This window comes from Ixodes scapularis, unplaced genomic scaffold (genome assembly GCF_016920785.2).
Source record: "Ixodes scapularis isolate PalLabHiFi unplaced genomic scaffold, ASM1692078v2 ptg000020l_1___fragment_1__unscaffolded, whole genome shotgun sequence".
NCBI classification, from domain to species: domain Eukaryota; kingdom Metazoa; phylum Arthropoda; class Arachnida; order Ixodida; family Ixodidae; genus Ixodes; species Ixodes scapularis.
The window spans coordinates 211,501-234,093 of NW_024609889.1; the positions used below are offsets into that span (position 1 = coordinate 211,501).

At 48.5% G+C, this 22,593-nt stretch overlaps 1 protein-coding gene across 1 annotated transcript in view; it reads left to right on the forward strand.

Moving 5' to 3' along the window:
- LOC121833899 (protein AATF-like) overlaps positions 1-22,593 on the forward strand; it is a 52,805-nt gene that overhangs the window by 11,213 nt on the left and 18,999 nt on the right. Inside the window, exons 6-8 of the mRNA XM_042287604.1 lie at positions 5,747-5,873; positions 17,601-17,789; positions 19,518-19,623. Of these exons, the coding sequence (XP_042143538.1) occupies positions 5,747-5,873; positions 17,601-17,789; positions 19,518-19,623 (422 nt within the window). The remainder of the gene's footprint in view (positions 1-5,746; positions 5,874-17,600; positions 17,790-19,517; positions 19,624-22,593) is intronic.

Sequence of the window (22,593 nt, forward strand, 5' to 3'; positions counted from 1 at the left end):
TAAACGCGATACCGCGCACACTGCAGAAGATGTTGCTACCGTATTTACTCGAGCAATAGCCACACTATTTATGAACAAAATCCTTGCGTCTACTTTCCCGCAAAGCACATATACAGCCAATCATCCTGTTTTGCATAAATAACATAGTGAATAACTAGATTGAGAGCACAATCCTCCGTATAAATGCAATGTTCGCAGGTGCTATCTTCGCGACGTCATCTCTGTCCTGTACACCGCAGGAATCATGCTGTCGATCGTGGTGATTGGCAATCCGTGTGCTCCGCGGAAAAGCGAACCCTCAGGTTTTCTTCATAAACAGTGCGGCTATTACTCGACTAAATACGGTATTTGTTTTATAGTCCTTATATCGGCACGGTGTTTCGCTTTTCTGGGGCCATTTATACTTTTGAAATTATACGCTCAGCATACTGGGTGCACACAAAATGGCCGCTTCGCATGTCAGCTGCTCTGGTGGTAGTGGAAATTGGACCGCTGGCTGTCCAGATTTCGACTTTTACCGCTTCTTCGAATTGTACTTGAAGGATGAGAGCTTACCATATTATGGAAAAGCTCTATAAAGTACCTCCTATTTAGCATCTGAAACCTGCGCTATGTCGCGGAAGCTGATGCGCCAAAATGAAACCAAATGGAAGGAAGGTGGTAACCCTGCCTTCTATATTTCCCTTTGATGCTCCTAAACCTGAACAGGTTGCAAGTGAATTACGGGCTCCCGCTGATAATTAAGAAAAAAACGTCCGCATTGACCCTTTCTTTATAACATTTCTTTGGAAACAAAACCCAACCACTCTGAAACATTTTTTGTGGAAAAAAAAAACTCGACCGTCAAAGGGTTTAGGACCCTCCTCAGGGGGCGTTACACAAGGCGTAGGGTTACAGAACAATCGAACGTGGATGTGTTGAGTCTTCAGGGTGGAATGTGAAGGGTTACATTTTCCAAAAAAAAAAGGTAGGTGCGTGGACGATGGCAGCGATCCTGTGGGAAAGGCCGTTCTAGTCCGGAGCTGCATGAGGAAAGAACGGGGACCTCAGAGTAATGGTGAGAGTAGTGTGTGGGTGTGCAACATTTAGTGGATGACCGGTGTGCTGAGAGATATGTGCGGGGGGAAATATAAAGGGGGAGCTACTGAGAGGAGGAAGAGAGTAAAAAACTTGCGAAACAAGCAGAGGGTGGTGATGCGGCAACGGCAAGAAAGAATCACTAACTTGGATTTAGCCTTCCGGGACAATATTCTAATATATGAATGCGAAGAATTAACAAATTTGGTAGCGCGATTTTAGGCTGCTTTGAGTGGATTGATGAGATGCACTCGACGAGCGTTCTATATTGCAGATGTGGATCCAAGTTTTGACTTTATTAAAGGTAAACTGAAGTGGTTCTGTATTTGAAAAAGAAACACTTAAATTGTCTTCATTTTGCCTCCAGGGTAACGAATATCAAAATTGTATTTCAGATTGATCCACCAAGTAGTCGCAACATCACTTTCAAAATAACGCCGAGGCCCCTCGTTCCCGGCACGTTCAGTGGGTGGAGAGAATCGTGACATTATACGGAGATTTCATAACTTCCGCATGGTCCCTCACAAGCAGCAAGGGCGAGGCATTTGAAACATCTCGGTATCACGTCACACCCGGCGGTTGGTTTTTCGGTCTTTCTTGCGTCTATTTATATGTTTGGATCAAATGCTCGGGATATCCAAACTCGCAGGACAAAAATATGCTTGAATTCGCCTCTAACTCGTTTTATATCACAAACCTCTTCAGCTTCTGCAGGCAAGTAATTTAACAGGGGGGGTGGCATAATATAAATGACATTTTAAGAAAGTTTGTTTGAGGTTGGCCGGGACTTTTATTCCTGTGGAGGAAACAAAAAAAACTAGCAAGCTCAAAACTATGTCAGATTTTAAGGTGATTCTCCCCGCACGCCTAGAAACCGGAGACGTTGCTTTGGTAGCTTCCTAATTCCCATGGCGTAGAAAGAACTGGGCACGGCTACACTCAATTGAACGTGTCTGTGCAGTTCATTTCTCACGTGCGGTCGTCCTCCACCAAACAGTTTACGCCATCTGTACACTCAGGAGGTCTGAAGTTGCAGATGATGTGATTGATTTTCATGGCTGTTTCATTGTCCAGATCTATTTTGTTCACCTAATATTGGCCATTTAACCAAAAATTAAATGTTTTTTCCTAAAATAGCTGTTATGTGTACTGGATTTATTTAAAAATAAGTCACCCTTTTTTTTTTCCGAAATACTGTCGAAAATGAGGTGTAGACCTATAATTGTGACTAGAAAATTTTGACCTACATTCACAACCAAATTTTGGTACTCTATTGAGTGCATAAAGCTATCGAGTCACCGAGCCGGCTTCGCCGTAGCGCCGCACTGCTTCTTGTTTCAGAAAGCTTTTGGTGCACGAAAACAACCGAAACAGCCGAAACAGCGGCAGCCCGCAGTGGCCTCCACTCACATGCATCCCTCGGGTGTTGGGTTTTCCGCCTCATGCCCCTCGCGACACATGCCCCTCGCTCACTCATACCCCTTGCAACGCAAGGGGGGAAGGGGAGGGAGGAAGACGTGACATGCCACGCACCTTGCCAACACCGCCAAGAACACAAGTCCGTAGTGCTCCTTCAGTGACATCACGGCGTTGGCCGACAGGTGCCGCGGCACTGTATGCAAGTGAGCGAATCGCGCATGTATTTGCCGTCGTCTGAACGAGTTTTAGTGGACAGAAACGCACCTAGTGAGATTAAAGTCAGTCTATAGACAACATCCGGGCTTGGAAACATATTTTATTGTGCAGAAGGCAATTGATCGCCTCGTGGTACAGTGAGAAAGATTACTTGTAGTGTGAATGAACCATCGTATGAACGACATGCTTCTCGAATCTCGAAACATAAAGTATTTCGCGAAGCCACACACTCTTGTCTGACTACATTTCTTGTTCCTTTGCGTTCTACCAGAGCAAACAATGACCTGAAACATGAGGAAGTCTCCACCTTGCATGTCTTGAGTTGGCAAGGTTCTCACGCAGTATCGCTCGTATCCAAGCATCAAGAAAATAATTCTCGTTCGGGAATCTAAACACTCACCCTTAGGCCTCCGGTTTAACTACCTCCGCACTGAGGGACGCAGCATTTCAACGGCATCGGTATGTCGTTGAAGACGACAAAGGCAAACAAGCCCACAGACTTGACACGACGACAAAAGAAAAAGAAAAGTTCATTGCTGCTTCTTATTGGGCGTTGAGCGCCAACGCATGCGCAGTCGGCATTGCTACGGTGCTCGGGTGCCGAGAAGTCATGTCATGACATGACCGCGTAACTCACTGGCGGAGAGGGGTAGTGCGTTGCGTTGAAGCCGACGTCTCAAGCAATTTGAGCCTTCAGCTTTCAGCTCCGACGTAGTTTGACGTCATCTCTCCGGGCACTCCGGCGTTATATTCTAGGAGGTGTTGACCTTGCCCCACTGCCTTGTCCCCTCCCCTCCCTTCCTCCTTCCTACCCCTTGCGGATGCGCAGAAAAACAAAATACGGAGGTTACTTTCGCTTCTTGTTGCTCACGACGGCTCGCGGCAGCTTTGCGGTGTTGCTCGCGTCCTTGTATTTGATCTTTCGTCGCTTTGCCTGTCTCCACCTTCTTTTGTTTCTTATTGTTGCCATTATGCAGCGGTGTCAGTGAGGTATCGTGAATTTCTGGGGATGTTGACAAAGCTGACGAAGCTTCCGACGATGATGACGTGTCCAGAAGTTCTGACCATGATTAAGTTTTTGGCATTGCTCTGTGATTTAGCCGAGAGTGCTGTAAATAAAGGTTTGGTTCTTTCTTTTGCCCAAACTTTCTTCTGCTCCCTAAAAAAAAAAGAAAAAGTAGACTTATATTTGAATTACTCTTTTTTTCTCGGCAAGTTTAATATAAAGGCATCGACCTATATTCCTGGTTGACTTATATTCAAGTAAATACGGTAGCCTTGTTTGCCATAAAAAATGTTCTTGGGTCCTTAGGGAGAAGGTGGGGGGCGATCGCCACTCCCCCTTAAATCCGCCCCTGACTCTTGTCCGTGGTGTCATTCATCCCCCCATACTGTGCTTACAATCTTTTCAAAATTTAAATTTTAGCTGATTTAACTTTTTTATTTACTAGAAATTTAATTACTCACCACCGCTCCACAGGCGCAGACATATTGCTCGCCGCCATGATAGCTGGAACTGGTGTGCATCTCTCAAATACATCATTCCAAGCACGAGTTACCCAAGAAGGATTATGTTGACGGCCTCCATAAGTTTCATCGTGCTACACTTGTGTTGCGATATTTTCTGGACAGAAATCACGGCCAACCTCGCACGACCCTTGTATAAGGCCATCGCTTAGCGCTCTTCCAGGCCTGGGACTAGCCTCGGTAGAGCGTGCAGTCACTCCGCGCCGGATGCTGTCTCATAGTACGTGGAGCGGCATTCCTTTGAGGCGACTACTCTTTGAGCGGGGACTTTCCTTGGCTTGCACTCGGCGGCAGCAGAGCAGATCGCACATATTATGAACGCTTGCAGACTCGGCGTTGGTATTTGTTGCACCCGCCGTTGTTGGGCGTGGCTGAATGAAGAGAAACAACCAGGAGACACAACTGGAAACGGAGAGTGCTGGGTGGCACTTCAAGCACCAGTTCATGGACAATCCGTCCAGTGTAGTGCGTGATGCGTGCGACCGATTGCGGTTTCGGGTGGACATTAGGAAAGGCATTCTGAATGCTACGCATTTACAACGCCTTTGGAATAGGCCAGCACGACATTCAAATTTTTTAATGATGATTCGAAAGTTAATGAAAATGGTTGGATGATTGAATGTCGTGCTATTGCTACATTTGCAGAATTTTATCGAAAGAAGCATGTGCGCAAAGATAATAAGTATATTCAGTTTACTTTGTCAGGAGGCCTCATGCAAGATGTTACCGTCCTTTCCGGACCACAGTCTGCACCTCGTGCAGGGGAAAATTTTTGGTTAAAGACAGGAAGATTTCTTCTAGATATCCCGCACCTGGTGCCTAGTCTGCACGTAAAAAGCTCATACAGTTGGCTCGCGATAAAGCAGACACGGATATTTCATACTTCTGGTTAATTCAAACAAATGAAAAAAGTTTAGTTGTCCCACTATGTTTTTAATGTATTCGTAAGCCGCTCAATTCGTACGGCGGTTTCGTGCAATTCTTTCTTTTTATTCTTACGGCCCCGTTGAGTGCCCATCTTTCCGAGCACCGGTGCACTGCACAGGCCACACCCACGGAGCTGCTGCTTCTCTGCAGTGCACTGATGCTTGGTGAGAAGCGCACTCAACGGGGCTCAAGCAGGCACACATGAGGTATGAAAAGAGAAGCTTGTATCGTACAGAAACATCATTACCTACTTCTGCCATTTACATTCTTCGTCATATCTCGTCATAATGTACGATTGAGAAAAACAAATCCTCATATAGTTCACAACTGCAGACGTCCTCACCGTGTAAAATTTCAACTTTCAAGCATGTTTAGTTTGGAAATTATGGTACAATTGTTGCGTATTTTGTATAACTGCCACGTCTTTCTTACTTTTTCACCTCGTGAGTTTGGCCGCGTCTCTATTCCAAATTCTACTGGAGCGTGGCATTTGCAGAAAAATGCCCGAGGGAATATCTCTCTCACTTTCTTTGGAGTGGAGCGTGTACCACAACATTGCGAAATGCTTTCTCTCCGGCAGCGACAAAAAGTGTCGAAGACCTGCTGCAACAGCTGCTGGGTCTTCAGCAGGACCTGAAGGGCGCGCACCCGGAGGTGGCTAGCGTGTTCGGACTTGCACACGAGAAGCAGGAGGACGCAATGTCCGAGTGAGTGTGTCTCCTCGAATATTTTTTTCTTTCGAATTCGAGAACATACTTGCCTGAACCACTTGCCCAAGAGGGTCCTTGTACAGAATGTTTCAGCAAAGGCCTTCAAACTTCCTACCAATTCGCGACTCCAGCGACCTATAGGGGGCGCCACCACCAAACAAACATGGCGGCTGGGTCCAGGTCGCGTCGGCTTGGCCGGGCCGCCTGAATGGGTGGCGCATTCAATTTAACAGATTTTTTTTTGTTTAATGCCCAATTTTATGGGTATTTAAACTGAGACGGTTAAGTGTAGCCTGTGCGCATAAACTTGCCGAGCATAGTTTTGTTTTCCCAGTGTTTTTTGTTCTTTTCATGTCAAACTTTCGTTTCGGAGACTTCATTCAAAACCGAAACTATGGGCTCCGGAGAAACGGTAATAGACTCTAATTAGTTCTGATCATCTAAGGAAAGCGGCGAGGGCTACAAAATTGTTCCACCGAGAGTAATTTTTAGCCAACTCGCATGCCTCGACCATGCAACTTATCTGTCCGCGAAATTGAGATTTTGTGTGTGTCCGCGTTTCAAGAAACAGCTCCAGTCGCGTGCTCGGTCAAGAACACAGGCTGCAGGAAAATTACGAAAATTAAGTAAGCACTTCTTGAGCCAAGGAGGATTTAACCCGCTGGCGCTTCACGAAGCAGCTGATACTCGTATTTAAATTCAGGTTTTAGTAGCAATCGAGAAGTCATTTTGACGAATATGCGGATTATGTATTACATACTATATCCCACTAAAGCGATATTGCCGCGCGCAAGGCTGAGAAAGCAACGCTCGGTCACGGTCCTCCAGAAAGTTCCCGTTTATTCATGTACCGCACGTAACTTCTATCATTTATCCCTGCTTTTGTTTTCTAGAAAGTGCGTGTTCATTCTCGCCCCGATCACGCGACGCTCGAACCGCTTTCGCCGAATCTTCGAGGTAGCGGCGCACTCTAGATAAGAGGCCGCCCGCGACCTTGTCGAGTCAGTTTCGCCCCAGCGTTCGACTCTGCTGACACGCCGACTTCGACGCCCGCGACACTCTGCTTTCTTCTGTTTCCTTCTTTATTTTTGGCACAAGTTCGCCACATTAAACGTTTATTTATTTCTGTTTATTTCTTGTTTATTCGTCACCACCCGTGACATTCTGGTGGAGGTGCGGGGTAATCACATGTCCGTACGGCGCAGCCCTCCAAGTTCCCGCAGTACAAGTCCAAACCCCAGCTCCGGAGGACCCGACTAAGACCAGATCGAGACCCGGTCAAGTCGCCGCATCCGAGGTCTACCCCCGGAACACGGACTTCTGCCACCCACGACCAAGCCGAAGGCGACGATGGCCAACCAGGCGCAGACCCCGGCCGCTTCTGCCGTTGTGTACCTGCCGATCGCACCCAGGACTCCAACGCCTTTCCACGGAGACGTCCACGAGGACGTTGAAGACTGGCTGCAACACTACGAACGTGTAGCCCGCCACAACGGATGGACAACTGAACAATGCCTCCACAATCTCTACTTCGCGCTTGAAGGAACTGCGAGGCATTGGTTTGAAAACCACGAAGCGTCCTTCACTACGTGGGAGTCCTGCGCCGCGGAGTTGAAGCGAACGTTCCTCAACCACCACCGTCGGCAGCGAGCGGAGCACCTTCTACAAACAAGGGTGCAGGGCCCCAACGAAAGCGTGACCAGCTTCGTAGAGGATGTCATGCGCCTATGTGCCCGAGCCGATCCGGAGGCAGCCGATGAGAAGAAGCTTCGCGTCCTCATGCGTGGCGTGAAGGCTGAAATTTTTGGGGGCCTTGTCCGCCATCCCCCGACAACCGTCGACGGTTTTGTGGCTGAAGCCACTAACATCGAGCGAGCGCTGTCGGCCCGAGCAAGCCATTACCATCGACTCGCCGGCGTGCCTGCTCCTCGAACCGCCGCATCTTGCCGACTAGACCTGAACGCCACCGGTGTCGACGGCCTTCGGGAAATCGTCCGCGACATCGTCCGGGAGGAGCTCCGCAAGCTGCTGCCTGCTGCCAACCAGCCGGCTGAGCTGTCGATCGCCGAAGTGGTGCGCGAAGAAGTCCAGCGAGCAGTTCAACCGGAGGCTCTTGCCTGCGTAGCACCACCCGAAGAGCCCGCCCTGACCTACGCCGCAGTGGCCCGACGGCCACCGCCTCCTCGCCGTACCTATGTCACGCCGCCCCGACGTCAGTCTCCTGCGCCGCAGCACGACCGACGCCACGACGACCAGGTCCAGTACGCCTGCCCGGAGCCTCGCGCACCCCGCAAGACCGACGTGTGGCGAACGCCCGACCGACGCCCTCTGTGCTTCCATTGCGGGGAAGCGGACCACACCTACCGCCGATGCCCATACCGACGACTCGGGCTACGCGGGTTCCACCCGAACGACCCGCGCCCCCGTCATGGTGAACGCCCTATCGAGATCGACGAGTACCTGCGACGACCTCAGTCCCCCGAGCCTGCGTCCCGCCGAGAGTTCCGGTCGCCGTCACCGCGACGTCCAGCTTCGCCGATGCACCGACCGCGACGTGAAAGCCTGTCCCCCCTCGCTCCTCGCCGGGGAAACTAGGCGCGGCAACCCCTGGAGGTGGAGTTGCCGAAGACGACCGACGCCAAGATCCTCCACGAACGTCGGGGGGCCCCCACTCGAACGCTACCAGAGACCAAAACGACGCCGCTGCAGTGGTGTCCAATAACCTAAACGTCGTCATCGACGGCCACGACGCATCTGCACTCGTGGACACCGGAGCAGACTACTCAGTCTTGAGTGGGAGGCTCTCTCGCCGCCTTCGAAAAGTCATGACGCCGTGGGATGGACCATAAATAAGAACCGCCGGAGGACACCTGATTACACCAGTCGGGAGATGCACCGCTCGCGTCGAGATTCACGGCGAAAGATGCCCTGTGAAGTTCGTCGTTTTGCAAGACTGTTTGAGGGACGTCATTCTCGGAATGGACTTCCTGTGTGAATACGGCGCCATCATCGACCTTGCGGAGAACAAGCTGACGCTTCGGAAGCGTGCCCCATCGGTGGAAAATACCAAACCGACGTTAGCTGCAGTGCGAGTCCTCGCCAGCCACGTAAACCTGCCGCCGCTGTCGAGTGTCTTTGTGCCCGTCGGGACCGAAGGAGCCACCTGCGGTGTAGCACTGCTGGAAGGAAGCGTCCAACTTCTCCTCGGACGAGGGATTGGCATTGCAAGAGGCGTAACCGAGCTCCAGGACGGGCGCACAGTAGCCCTTGTCACCAATTTCCGGCAAGAGTCGCAGCACCTTACAAGGGGTACAACTGTGGGCTACGTCGAGGAAATTGAAGACTCAGTCGCGATCGCCGTGATCTCAGAAGACGCCTCTCCGACGCAGAACAAGACAATCACGTCCTCAGAGCTCGACATCGACCCATCCCTCCCAGCCCCACAACGACGACAACTTCGTGACCTTCTCGCCGAGTTCAGTGAGTGCTTCTCCACGTCGTCGAAAGTGCGCCAAACGACGGTTGCGAAACATCGGATAATTACTGATGACGACGCACTCCCTGTGCATCGGCCGCCGTACAGGGTCTCCGTGAAAGAAAGGGAAGCCATCCAGCAGCAGGTACAATAAATGCTTGACGACGACATTATCCAGCCCTCAAGGAGTCCGTGGGCTTCACCGATAGTCCTGGTGAAAAAGAAAGACGGGACTCTTCGGTTCTGCGTGGACTATCGCCGACTGAACGCCGTAACAAAAAAGGACGTCTACCCACTGCCACGCATAGACGACACCCTGGACAGACTACGCCACGCCCGATACTTTTCGTCGATGGACTTGAAGAGCGGGTACTGGCAGATTGAGGTCGACGAACGAGATCGTGAGAAGACGGCCTTCGTCACGCCGGACGGACTGTATGAGTTTAAAGTAATGCCGTTCGGGCTGTGCACAGCGCCGGCAACCTTCCAGCGCGTTATGGACACCGTCCTTGCCGGCTTGAAATGGCAAAGCTGTCTTGTCTACCTCGACGATGTTGTGGTCTTCGCAAGCGAATTCGACGAGCACCTGAGACGACTGCGAGCCGTGCTACAGGCCTTCAAAGCTGCTGGGCTGACCCTCAAGCCTTCCAAGTGTCGGTTCGCCTATGGTGAGCTCAAATTCTTGGGCCACGTCGTGAGTGCTCAGGGTGTAAGCCCTGATCCCGTCAAGACGTCCGCTGTCGCCGAGTTCCCGAAGCCATCAGACAAGAAGACCGTTAGAAGATTCCTTGGGCTGTGCGCCTATTACAGACGTTTCGTTCGTGACTTTGCGCAAATTTCTGCACCGCTGACGCATCTGACGAAAGACGACGTGCAGTTCCAGTGGGGAGAGGAGCAAGAGCAAGCGTTCGACGAACTCAAGCGAAGGCTCCAGTCGCCCCCTATCCTCGGACATTTTGACCAGTCGGCGGAGACTGAAATCCACACGGACGCCAGCAATACCGGTCTCGGTGCGGTACTCGTTCAGCGACAAGAAGGGGCAGAGAGAGTAATCGCTTACGCAAGCCGGGCGCTGTCTAAGGCAGAACAAAATTATTCAACGACCGACAAAGAATGTCTTGCTGTCGTCTGGGCGATAACCAAGTTCCTCCCGTACTTGTACGGGATCCCGTTTCGCGTGGTCACAGACCACCACGCCCTCTGCTGGCTCGCAAACCTCAAGGACCCGTCCGGACGCCTCGCCCGCTGGAGCCTTCGACTGCAGGAATTCGACGTAACCATTGTGCATAAGACCGGCCGCAAGCATAATGACGCTGACTGTTTGTCTAGGGCTCCAGTCGAACCTCCAAACTCCGGCGCGGACGACGATGACGACGCCCGTTTTCTAGGCGCAGTTGACGCTACCGACATGAGGGCACTGCAACGCGACGACGCGGAACTTAGCTCCGTGATCGACAGCCTCGAAGGTCGAGGAGGCTCTGTCCCACGGGTCTTTTCTCGGGACCTACCGAGCTTTGTCCTGCGGCGAGGCGTGCTCTTCAGAAAGAATTTCGGAACCAGCGAAACCCCCTGGCTCCTGGTTGTCCCCGCCAGCCTCCGAGAAGAAATTTTTCAAGCGTGCCACGACGACCCAACGGCCGGACATCTCGGCTACAGCAGGACCCTCGCCCGGATTCGTGACAAGTACTACTGGCCAAAGCTTCCGAAGACCGTCCATCTCTACACACGATCGTGCCATGAGTGCCAGCGACGCAAGAAACCACCGTCAAAGCCAGCAGGTCTCCTTCAGCCGATTACCCCGCCAACCAAGCCCTTCCAGCAAATTGGAATGGATTTGCTGGGTCCTTTTCCACCGTCGACGATGGGGAACCGCTGGATAATCGTCGCCACCGATTATCTTACTCGTTACGCCGAGACAAAAGCCCTTCCTTCAGGGACTGCTGTGGAAGTCGCCAAGTTTTTCATCGAGTCCATCGTCCTCCGGCACGGCGCTCCCGAGGTTCTGATTACAGATCGCGGATCTTCGTTCATGGCCCAGCTGACGCAAGAGATCCTTCGTCTCAGTGGCACCGGCCATCGTCGAACCACTGCATACCACCCACAGACCAACGGACTGACCGAGCGACTCAACAAGACAATCGCCGATATGATCTCTATGTACGTCGACGTAGAGCACAAGACGTGGGACGAGGTGCTGCCCTACGTCACGTTCGCCTACAATACGGCGGTTCAAGAGACCACTGGATTCACCCCTTTCCAGCTGGTACATGGTCGGAAGGTAACGACCATGCTGGACGCCATGCTGCCCCATGAGCCATCTGACAACGAGAGCGACGACGCCCAGGCGGTTGCTCAACGCGCCGAAGAAGTTCGCCAGCTCGCCCGACTCCTGATTGAAGACCAGCAACGCGTCGACGCCGGCCGCTACAACCTTCGTCGCAGGGACGTCCACTTCCAGCCCGGAGATAGGGTGTGGGTATGGACGCCCATCCGTCGCCGCGGCCTCAGTGAGAAACTGCTGAAACGGTACTTTGGACCATACAAGGTACTTCGTCGCCTCGGCGAGCTGAACTACGAGGTGATGCCCGACGGAACACGAACATCGTCACGCCGCCCACCACGACCTGAGGTCGTCCACGTCGTGCGCCTGAAGCCGTACTACGCTCGATAGGACTGTGGACCTTTTGTGCTCCAAAAGACTCTTTAGTTTATCGTTCTTTTTTATTTTGATTTGTTTTACACTGCATCGGGGCGATGCACTTTTAAAGGGGGGAGTAATGCCGCGCGCAAGGCTGAGAAAGCAACGCTCGGTCACGGTCCTCCAGAAAGTTCCCGTTTATTCATGTACCGCACGTAACTTCTATCATTTATCCCTGCTTTTGTTTTCTAGAAAGTGCGTGTTCATTCTCGCCCCGATCACGCGACGCTCGAACCGCTTTCGCCGAATCTTCGAGGTAGCGGCGCACTCTAGATAAGAGGCCGCCCGCGACCTTGTCGAGTCAGTTTCGCCCCAGCGTTCGACTCTGCTGACACGCCGACTTCGACGCCCGCGACGCTCTGCTTTCTTCTGTTTCCTTCTTTATTTTTGGCACAAGTTCGCCACATTAAACGTTTATTTATTTCTGTTTATTTCTTGTTTATTCGTCACCACCCGTGACAATATTAGTATATTCTTCGGGTTGAAATATGAACTTAGTTGACTAACTGTTAGGTAAACTACTGAGTAAAAGTATACTTGACAGACAGAGAGATACTACTTAAAGTTAGCCAAATGGTTCTAGCCGGTAGAACGGAGACGAATGCGGACAAACTGAGGAGAATCTTCATCGGAGATTCACTCAGACCTCTCTGCATTGAACTTGACTTCGAATCCTGAACGGATAAATTGAGTATTTTTTGTGGCCGGTCAACCTGAGCAATGTAGACGTATATTGCTGCTGGCTTCGACAGGGATTATGATATAAATATTGGAGGCGCGATAGATCCTAATGCCGTGACAGCTTCTAACTTTGCGAGACGCGTCCCCCACCTTTTGGAAGCAGATAATTTCCCTCATTAATCATATGCAGCGAGCAGGTTTTCTGAATCAAGTAATTGCAAAATCAGCCCAACTCCTTCAGTGTGGTATTTTTTGGCGAAAAGCATCCAAGATGAATAGCCAACGCACCGACCGGCGTGAGTGACTCAAACTTAAAGCTAATCGAATACAACCAAACTAAAAAAAAAGCAGCTATCGAACCTTCCCATTCACTTGACTGCAACATTGGTGTTCCCTCCAGTGAAATACTTCGTCTGTCGACCTCAGTCCACTGTTCTACACTCTTATAAAGAAACCACTTATCAGTTACCAAGTAGTCGTCACTTTGAATGTGATTAGAGACACACAAGAAATCAAAACGTTTTTCCGTGATTCCTCCCCATCCAAAAAATCGAAAGCACGCGACCGTGTGTTGTGGAGCAAACGGGCTTTCAAACACGTGATGGAAAGAAACAATCTACTGAGGCTTCACCACACTAAAGAACACGGAGGCAAACTTAAGAAATTTTCGGACCTTCGTCTAATTACATTGCTGGCCTCCGCGCCGACAGCACGTGTCCATAAAAGCCACCAGAGACACGGCGGGGCGCGGAGCGATTTGGACCGACTGGTTGCCGGTTTTCCCGCTTGGCGGCGTCCGTTTTGCTGGAGTCGCGAATAGGGCAGTTGAGAAAACATACTCTTTTTGAGAACAGGCTATGGCAGATGTCGAGGATTGCACAAAGCACAATCTGTGATTAAGGAGAGACATAAACTTAAATTTCAAATTTAACAAAAAAAAATTCAGTTTTCAAATTTGAGGTTTTTGGTTTAGAAACTAATGATATACCCATAGATTAAAGGGCAACTCCGCTTCATTTTTGGTTTTGAAAGAACAATGCAGTCCTCTTCAGTATCGCCTAGGGAGACCACACGTCAAATATTACGACGCAGTTCTGTCTAAATGTTTCTTAAACGGTCCGGCAAACTTTGCAACTCGCCAAGTTGCCGAAATCGGCTGACTCGAGTGGGCGAATTCAGGCACAACCAATAGCGCAGTCAAGGCTACGGCATGGGCGGAGCCAACATTGAGCTAAACGTCATCATCATGGCCCCCTTTTGCTTGTTTTTACTTCTACGATCGAGCGTAGCGCATGACGTCAGCAACGTTGCCTCTCGGCGCTCAGCGGTGTCCATGTGATTGGCGCACGCGCCTGCGCAGCGCGCTTCTTGGGAGCAGACCAACCGCCCGCCGTGGTCCCGCCGTTACCGCCGTCTTCCGTGTCGCAACCACCGTCGTCGTCTCACCGTTTGTGATTATTGCCTCTCGGAGTTTCGTCCACACTATGGACACCACGTGCGCAGAGTCGCAGACTTATGCCGCAGTTGTGCAGACGTCGTCGAATGCCATAGACACCAAAATGTGGCGAAGAGTGCGGTGCAGACGACACTCGCGCCTGCCGCACGCGGCACGCCCGCCCCCATCCCGCCCGTTGTTGGGCCAAGGATCACGTGACATCTCGTACCACGTGATGGCCATGTACTTGGCGGCCCGAAACCAATGTTGCCGGACGGAGCCGAAGTTTCGGTTTCGATTTCCGCTCGTGTTTAAAATTAGATTTAAAGATATATATCACATTTTTCGCGAAGCAAACGACGTAGTGTCTTTTACTAAGGCTTTTTAATTCGAAATCACTCATTATCCCGAAATCTTCGGAATTAAGCGGAGTTGCCCTTTAAATGTGATAACCATACACCAAATAGTTAGATTAATATAAAATATTTTCAACACATTGTGAGGCAGTAACAAAGTAAAGCAATTCAATGTTTGAACACATTTTTCTCAGTTGCACTTTTTGCTACAAATTTCATACGAAGGAATCTTTTGTTTAAAGGTAAAAATATTCTGATACCACAGTGAAGATGTTTCTGAACTGAAATTTACTGAGAATAGGGCTATCCACTTTATTTTGTTTTAAGTTAAAATCCTCATTGAGAAAAAACCCTGTTTTAAAAAATTGACATACCATAGAATACCATGCATCTGCCCATTCCACACTAAGCGCACAGCCCCAAAATTTTAAACATCTGAAAAAATATGCACAGTACGTATATATATCTAAAATTGATGACCTCACATGCCCCATCCCCTATTGTTTCACTATTATCTTCAAATTTTGAGTGGGCACTTGCTCAGTATTTTACGGTAGGAACGATATGCATCTCATATTTTTAGGTAATAACTTATCTTGAAATATTTACATTTGAGTTATAGCTGGCGTCTCAAATAGCGGCCAGGCTCTTTAAATCGACCGCAAAATTCGGTTTCTTAACCTATCGCGCTACAATTTTGTGCAGCGTTGCCCACAGGTGGTGCATTCTTTCTATAAAATTTGCAAAGAGAGAACTTGCCTGAGGAAAAAGTAAAAAAAGAAAAAGGCTTAACTGCTATGGAAATGCAGCGATGCCACCGGTCTTCAAACAATAGGGCGCCCTGTTGATTGAAGGCCGGATGCTTCGCTGGGTTTCCATAGGAGTTAAGCCTTTTTGTTTCTTTACTTTTTCCTCAGGTAAGTTTGCTTTTTGCAAATTTTACAAAAAAAAATGCACCACCTGGGGGCAACGCTGCACAAAATTGTAGTGCGAAAGGTTAAGAAACTGAATTTTGCAGTCAATTTAAAGAGCCTTGCCGCTATATGAGACACCCAATAAAATCTAGATAGCCTCCCACATCCCCCACTTCATATTCAAGCAGTTAGAATGGTGCTTAATAGCTTCATTTGCATGTCATAGATTTTTTTAACGAAGAGTGACACATCTTATGCAGGTATATTAAATTGTCCTAGAGAGCTGAAAGTTTGCACAATATACATACATCTGATGTTAAATCTCCCCTGCAAATTTCATTCCAATCACTTAAGTAGTTCAGAAGTTAAATCTATGCGGAGCGCTAGTTTCTCTGCTTGTTTTTCAGGGGTTGTGGTGACGTCAGAATGCCGAGCTCTGCTTGGCTCTGATTGAAGGATAGTGGATAGACCCCAAAGCAAGCTGCCTTGAGGTCTACCCACTATCCTTCAGTCAGAGCCAAGCAGAGCTCGGCATTCTGACGTCCCTACAACCCCTGCAAAAAGAAGCAGACAAGCTTGCGCTCCGCATAGCCAGTGTCCCCCCCTTAGCTAAAATATACTACATTTTACCCTTGTGAAACTTGGGGGTGCGCTAAAGCTTTCACTTGTGCAGCAGGCACCAGGCTGGCAATGCAAAAACGCAAATGGTATTCTTATCATCTGCATGTTTGCATCGCCAGGCTTGCGAGTGGTAACTCAGCGCACCCCAAAGCTTCACACGTGCTTTAAAGGGACATTGCATTGATATTCAGTTGGAATATTTTTCAAATTACACAAGCTCATTGGTACTAGTGGGACCTAAGTATGCTTACAAGCAATGCCATTGACCAAGAAACCTCTTTGTTGCGGCGTTATTTCAATAATAAAGGCGAGCGTTTTCTTCCAATCTCTCCTTTGCAAAATTTGATGACATAGTTTGGAAGTTGCCGTGTTGGCATAGTCCCCCAGTAATGATATTGCCGCGCGTGCAGCTGACCAAGTAGGCAGTGCGCACGTGGCCTAACGGTTATCGCACTTTTCTTCCACGCAAAAAACCAAGGTTCAATGCCTGACCGCGGGTGCGCATTTTTGTTGACTCTGTATTGTGATGTTCTGGTAAATCTGAGAATTGTGTTGCTGATTCGAGGTTAGATTGTTCAACATGCCGAACCTTCTACGCCAATTGTTCCAGAAGCCCATGCGTGTACTAAAGGGGCTCCACGTGGCAACCCGCAGTCAGTCTTACTCTAGCGCCAGATTCTGCCTCTTCGCCGACATCGCTTACGGCACCTGTTCTTTTACCCCTTTGTTTTGGTACAACTTCACGTTTATTAAACCTTTAATTTCTTCACGGAACGCTGTCTCGTCACTTCACCCATGACAATATTTGAATGCGGCTCATAGATTGGGCCCGAGCATTGTGTGAGCATTCAGTGCTTGCTCCTGTCCAATTGCTGCAATGATGACAACGTAGAGGGCGTGCTAACTGAATACTAGCGTCCTCTGGTTGGGCTTGTAGGTGCGAGAAAGTAAAAGGGCCTTTTGTGTCACCTCCCACCCGGCATGGTGTGTCTGCTGCCCCTGCTGTAGAGTGGTATTTTGTGTTCGTATGTGAGCATTTTTTTTGCCAGGAAGGAGCACTAACAGCTGCCGCCGTAAAATAAAATACGCATCTCCAAATACTCACTTTCTGCCCAAATGTAAGACTAGTGGTCCGGACCAGATTCCAGTTTCAGAACCAACTGACATCTTATTCGAAGGTTATAAGCGATTTTTGGATATTTCCTATGGTAAAATGGTGGCCGACAAAGCCTAGAACACATGGGGCTAAGTGGCACAAAACACTGTAAATGAGCCCGATTTTTCTATCTTAACTTTTGTGTAATAAGATAACGGTTAGCTGCTCTAATACGTTGGCATCTGGTCCGGACCACTGGCACTACATTTGGGCGGAGTCTGGGCATTCGATCATGCATAGTTTATTTTTCCGGTCAAAAACACGCCGTAAATTTTTTGCCAGGGACGTGCTGTAAGAGAGTAAGAATAGACGATACATTGGAAAAAATTGCTGCATACCACACGGCGTTCACTCATGTTTGTCCGCTCTAAATGTCGTTCCTCATCAGTGACGAGGAAATTCCGAGCGACACGGACGGCGAAGGATCGGACGGTGGACCAGGGGGGGAAAACGAAGATGAGGACGACGCGGAGGAGGAAGAGGAAGAGCAGGCACCGGAGAAGCCCGCCAAGAAGCGTAGAATGGACGACTGCATCGCGGATATCGAGACGTTCTACAAGACCTTCGAGCCCTTCAGGTACGCATGCGTAGCTGCCTCTTGCATGTTAGGTGCCCCAAGTTCAAAATCTCATCATACTGGTCAAAGTGCCCCTCGACGACGAAAAGATTGAAGTGCCTTGCGTCTTGGCGGGGACTGACGTTGTGCCGTGTCAACATTTATACAATCAGCTTGGCCTTTGGCAATGGTCTAGGGGACTGAACATAGGAGGCTTCTATTTCAAATTGTGCATTCGTGCAAAGAGTCAATTGTAACAGTTTGTTGCTTTATGTCTGAAATTGTTTTCTCTTTTATGCTGTTGTCAGTGTGGTGGTAAGCATTGGGCGTATTTAAACGCTCGTTAATTATCCTCTTCCGGGGGATTCAATGTCAGCTTGTGCAACAATAATTTGGACATATGTTTTACTTTTCTGAAGAAAATATGTATTCGGCCATTTCTCGGGGATGAGCATTCAACCATATACGAATGGTTTAGCTAATGGTTTTGTAGAGATTATAAAGTTGAGAGTCTCAAGACAGAAAAATTGACAAGTTTTCAGTGGTACTTTGCACCACCGTCACTTCCACACTAAAGTTACCAAGTCAAGATAACTTGATTTTCGTCCACAGTGTGTGCAACATGTGCAAGAATATTAAAAGCCAAAATATAAGTAGAGACATTGTCTGTCCTTTTTATCTTTTCTTCGCACTGTAAAAAAGTCCTTCCTCCTTCTACCCCAGTCTCGGGTTAAAATCATTGTGGTAAACTTCCACCAGCTCGCCTGCGCACTGACTATAATTTCGTAAAGTATAATATTTCTCAATAAAAACAAGCTACGAAACACGTTGAGAAAACCTGCTGGAAACCATTTTCAGATATTATTCGCCGACGAATGCTTTCTTGAAAGAGTGCTTAGTCAAATACACCAAAATTCATAACGCTGTATGAATTGACAAATTTGCAAAAAGATAGTTTCTTAACCTTTATTTTGATTTATACTTTGTTTCACACTTAGCGTGCAACGCTGTCAAAGCTACTTTCGCGACCGTGGGGCTCAGTCTCGTTGATCATTTGCACGCGTTCTTGCGCAAACAATACAATAGATGAAGCCATGCGCTCGCGCCAGCAGCTTTGACAGCATTGCACGCTAAGTATGAAACAAAGTATAGTGTCCATGAAGGCTTTCAGGGGTCTGTGAAGCCCAGCCTCATCGGTAAGCCCGGCAATTAAAGTTGTCTTCCCTCAGATTGAAAAGAAGCGTTTCAATTTTTGGGTGAGTTTTTACGTGGATATGTCATTAAGAGAAGTCTGCTTCACACTAGTCCTTAGTTATATCAATTTGTTAAATCATTATCACAATTAACGTATAACTTTCTCTCTCCCCCCCCCCCCACCACAAATGGGGTCCTCCATCATCTCTGCGATCCACATGGGGTCCGCAAAACATCATTGGTTCAGAACCACTGCTATATAGTGTCATAATGCAGACATCAGTATTTGGTTCTTTTGAGATATTTATTGGCTCATCTTTTTAAATGTCATTTGAGATACATTCATAGTTTGATTTCTACCTGTCAATAACTTTTTTGAAAGGAAATCTGCAAATGATTACTTTTAGTTGTAGAGGCCCCCTTAATCAAAGGGCTCGTGCCTAGCCACGACCCATGCGTAAGCTTTTGGTTTATGAGGGTGCTTTTGTGCACACTTTATTTTAAAAATGAAAACTGAATGGAATTGAGAATGAAACCTGGGAATTCGTCTTGCAGGAACTCCACGATTGAGAAGTGGTACGAGCGAACGAGGCTGTCGTCCGGCAGGATCAACAAGGGCTTCCAAGCGTTGGAGCAGTCACCCCTCAAGCAGATCGAGCACGTGAGTTTGCATCTTCCTGCGGCGTGCCCTCCAGGGAGGCCATTCTAGACGAAACTAGAATGGTTTCTTGTTTCATCTACCCTTTTGTTGGCCCCGAGCATTATTGGCGGTTAGTACGTTTTCTCAGATCATATGTATGTTTTTACTCAGTTTGTGGTCACCTGCGGCACGATAACTCGAGAGTCGGGTTTATGCAAGTACAAGAATGGCCGTCGAATAATTTGGCTCAACTTTTCTTCTGCAGCAACAAAATAAAGTTGTCGCTGAATGGTGTGATTGTGGATTGCCGCGTATACTGCACAACACCATTTGCCTGAACACAGCGTCGGCGCTTCTTTGCACTTTATTTTGAACGGTTATTGCCGAGCAGCAATATTCACCGCTTGGTTTAGAGCCTGGAATGAATGCTTCCCATCATACTATATTGTCACGAATGACAAGTGATGAGGCGGTAATAACTGAAGAAACTAAACCTTTAATGGGGTGAACTTGTACCCCAAAATAATAAGGGAACCGAAGAAAGCAGAGCGTCGCGGCATCAAAGTCGATGTGACAGCAGAGTCGAACGCTAGGGCGAAACTGACTCCGCTCGCCTTGCGGAGTCCCTTATGTACCCTCGTGGGTTTCTGGATCATTCGGTGTAGAACTTTCGGTGCATAGAACATTTGGAACTTGATCAGACAAGAATGCTCTTGAACTTACGAGAAGGCCAAGTTGAAAGAATAAATAAAAGGACAGTTTGCTGACTAAAATCGAACCTACACCTTCGGCGTGACAGTCAAGCGCAGTAACCACTCGGCCACGCATGCGCTTGCTCGCCGACGTGCGTGGTAATATTCTAATTCAAATTCTTTATTTTTCTCCAAAATGAAGAGAGGAAAGAGAGACAAAAGCAACTCATGGCGACTTCCACTGGTCGTTTTGGAGCGCTTTGGAGCGCGCCGGGATCAGGAGACCAGATCCGAGATGGAGCATGCGATCCAAACGGGATAGCTCCGCTTCCGGACCCCAGTGGAACGTGACCACCCCTCTGGAGTCGGCGGATGCATTCCCGTCATTCCCTTTCCCACGGTCCCAAATCTCGAAGTACATGTTTTTGCAATCGTTGCGCTAACAGCATGTGTTCAATGCACAAGCGAAGTTAATCAGGATGTAAAAGACGCACTTTAATAAGTGATGCATCAGCATAGCCCATTTGCGTTTTCGTCGGGATGCTCGTGAACAGTGTCCAAGTATGTCTCAATTTTCAGCCTCTTCTGCGGAGTTCCGAAAAGGCATTAGAATTGATGCGGGACATGTAAGCAATCCTGGTTGCTGCTGCTACTCGAGCCACTGCTGCCGGAGGTGCTCGAGCAAACTTGATGACGAACTGTCATCAAGCAGCAGCAACAGTAAAGTGGGCGGCACTTCGCACGCGGCAATTATGAATTCCTCGGAGGCGAGATGCCCGGCGAGAAAGGAAGTCATGTGTGCGTGCAGAGGGCTGGCCAGGCTGGCTTCCGGTCGATCCCGCCGAAATCGGTGGAGCGACTTTTTTTGCATCCAGATCAAGATCTGGAGTGGGAGCTGATCCAAAATGACATGGAACTTCCGTTTTGATTATGATCGCCCAGGGAAATACGCGCGCTCCAGAAAAGTCTATCCCGGCGCGCTTCAAAGCGACCAGTGGAACTCACCATTAGGAGTTCGTTGACAAAGCGTCTGCTTCCCCCAACAACAACAGCAGCAGCGGATGACAAAAATAAGGAGACACGGTTTTACACAATTACAGACATAAACTATAAGAAAACAAACCAACATGCAATAATAAGAAAAATATATATTCTGTGTGCGTAGGAGTATTTTCATCACTGACTGATCTCTAGATAAATAGTGTGCAAATAATTATAGACATAAAATATAAGAAAACAAATTAACATGAATGATAGTAACATATATTCAGTTTGGGTACAATTATTTTGAACACTGACAGGCCCCTAATTAAATAGTGTGCATATAGTTTTCTAGTTGCACAAATGATATTTACAGTCAAACTTCGATGTAACGAAGTCGGTAAAGTTCGGGATTTACTTCGTTACATTGAAATTTCGCTACATAGAAATTCGAGGCTAACATTAAAGAAAGTTTCCACAAATGTTTCTCGGGTGCACAAAACTCACCGAGGACGCCTCTATTTCTGTTGAAAGTAGTCTGTCACCTTTTTCTGGACCACTCTTGGCATTATTAGTGGCATTACACGACTTTCGCATAGCCAGACGGCCTACGTCACGTCTTCGTCTTGCTGTGTGATCACGAACCGCCTCAAGACATCGATCGTGTCAACCACCTCACGGTTACTGGGCACATAGCAGGTGTCTTGCTCATCAGGCTCGACGTCGTCGCCGTCTTGCGAGTTCCCAGGAACATCGCTAGCTATCGCCTCGTCGGTCACCTCCGTTGCAATGACAACAGAGTCGGCATATAGAAAGTCGTCAAGGTCGACGTTGTCAGGGGCGGCTCCATCGCCTTCAAGGCTCCATAACCCGGTACAATGAGAAACGCATGCTTTTATTTAGGCCTCGAAACGAACTACGCAGCGCGAACGAAGCCGAGGGGCGAAATAGTGGCGGCTCTAGTGTCTTCTAGTAGCCGTTCTGTGCGCCACACTTGCCAAATTCGGCTTGTTTCACCCTTTGCGCTTTATCGGGGGCCCATTGAAACCCAAAAGTTTGTGACGAATTGTCCATGAAATTTCGTTACATTGAAATTTCGGCAAACGGGACTTCATTACATAAAGGTCAAAAATTCATGGCGTGCATGCACTTGCAGTTAGAAAAAGTTATGTACTACGTTACATAGAAGTTTGTTACATCGAGGTTTGACTGTATGTTCAGTTTGTCTAAAATTTAAAGGGGGGGGGGGGAGGGGGGGTATATCTCGGCTTTTGAATTACGAAGTTTGTTCTGGAGTGCGGCATTTTGGATGACAGCA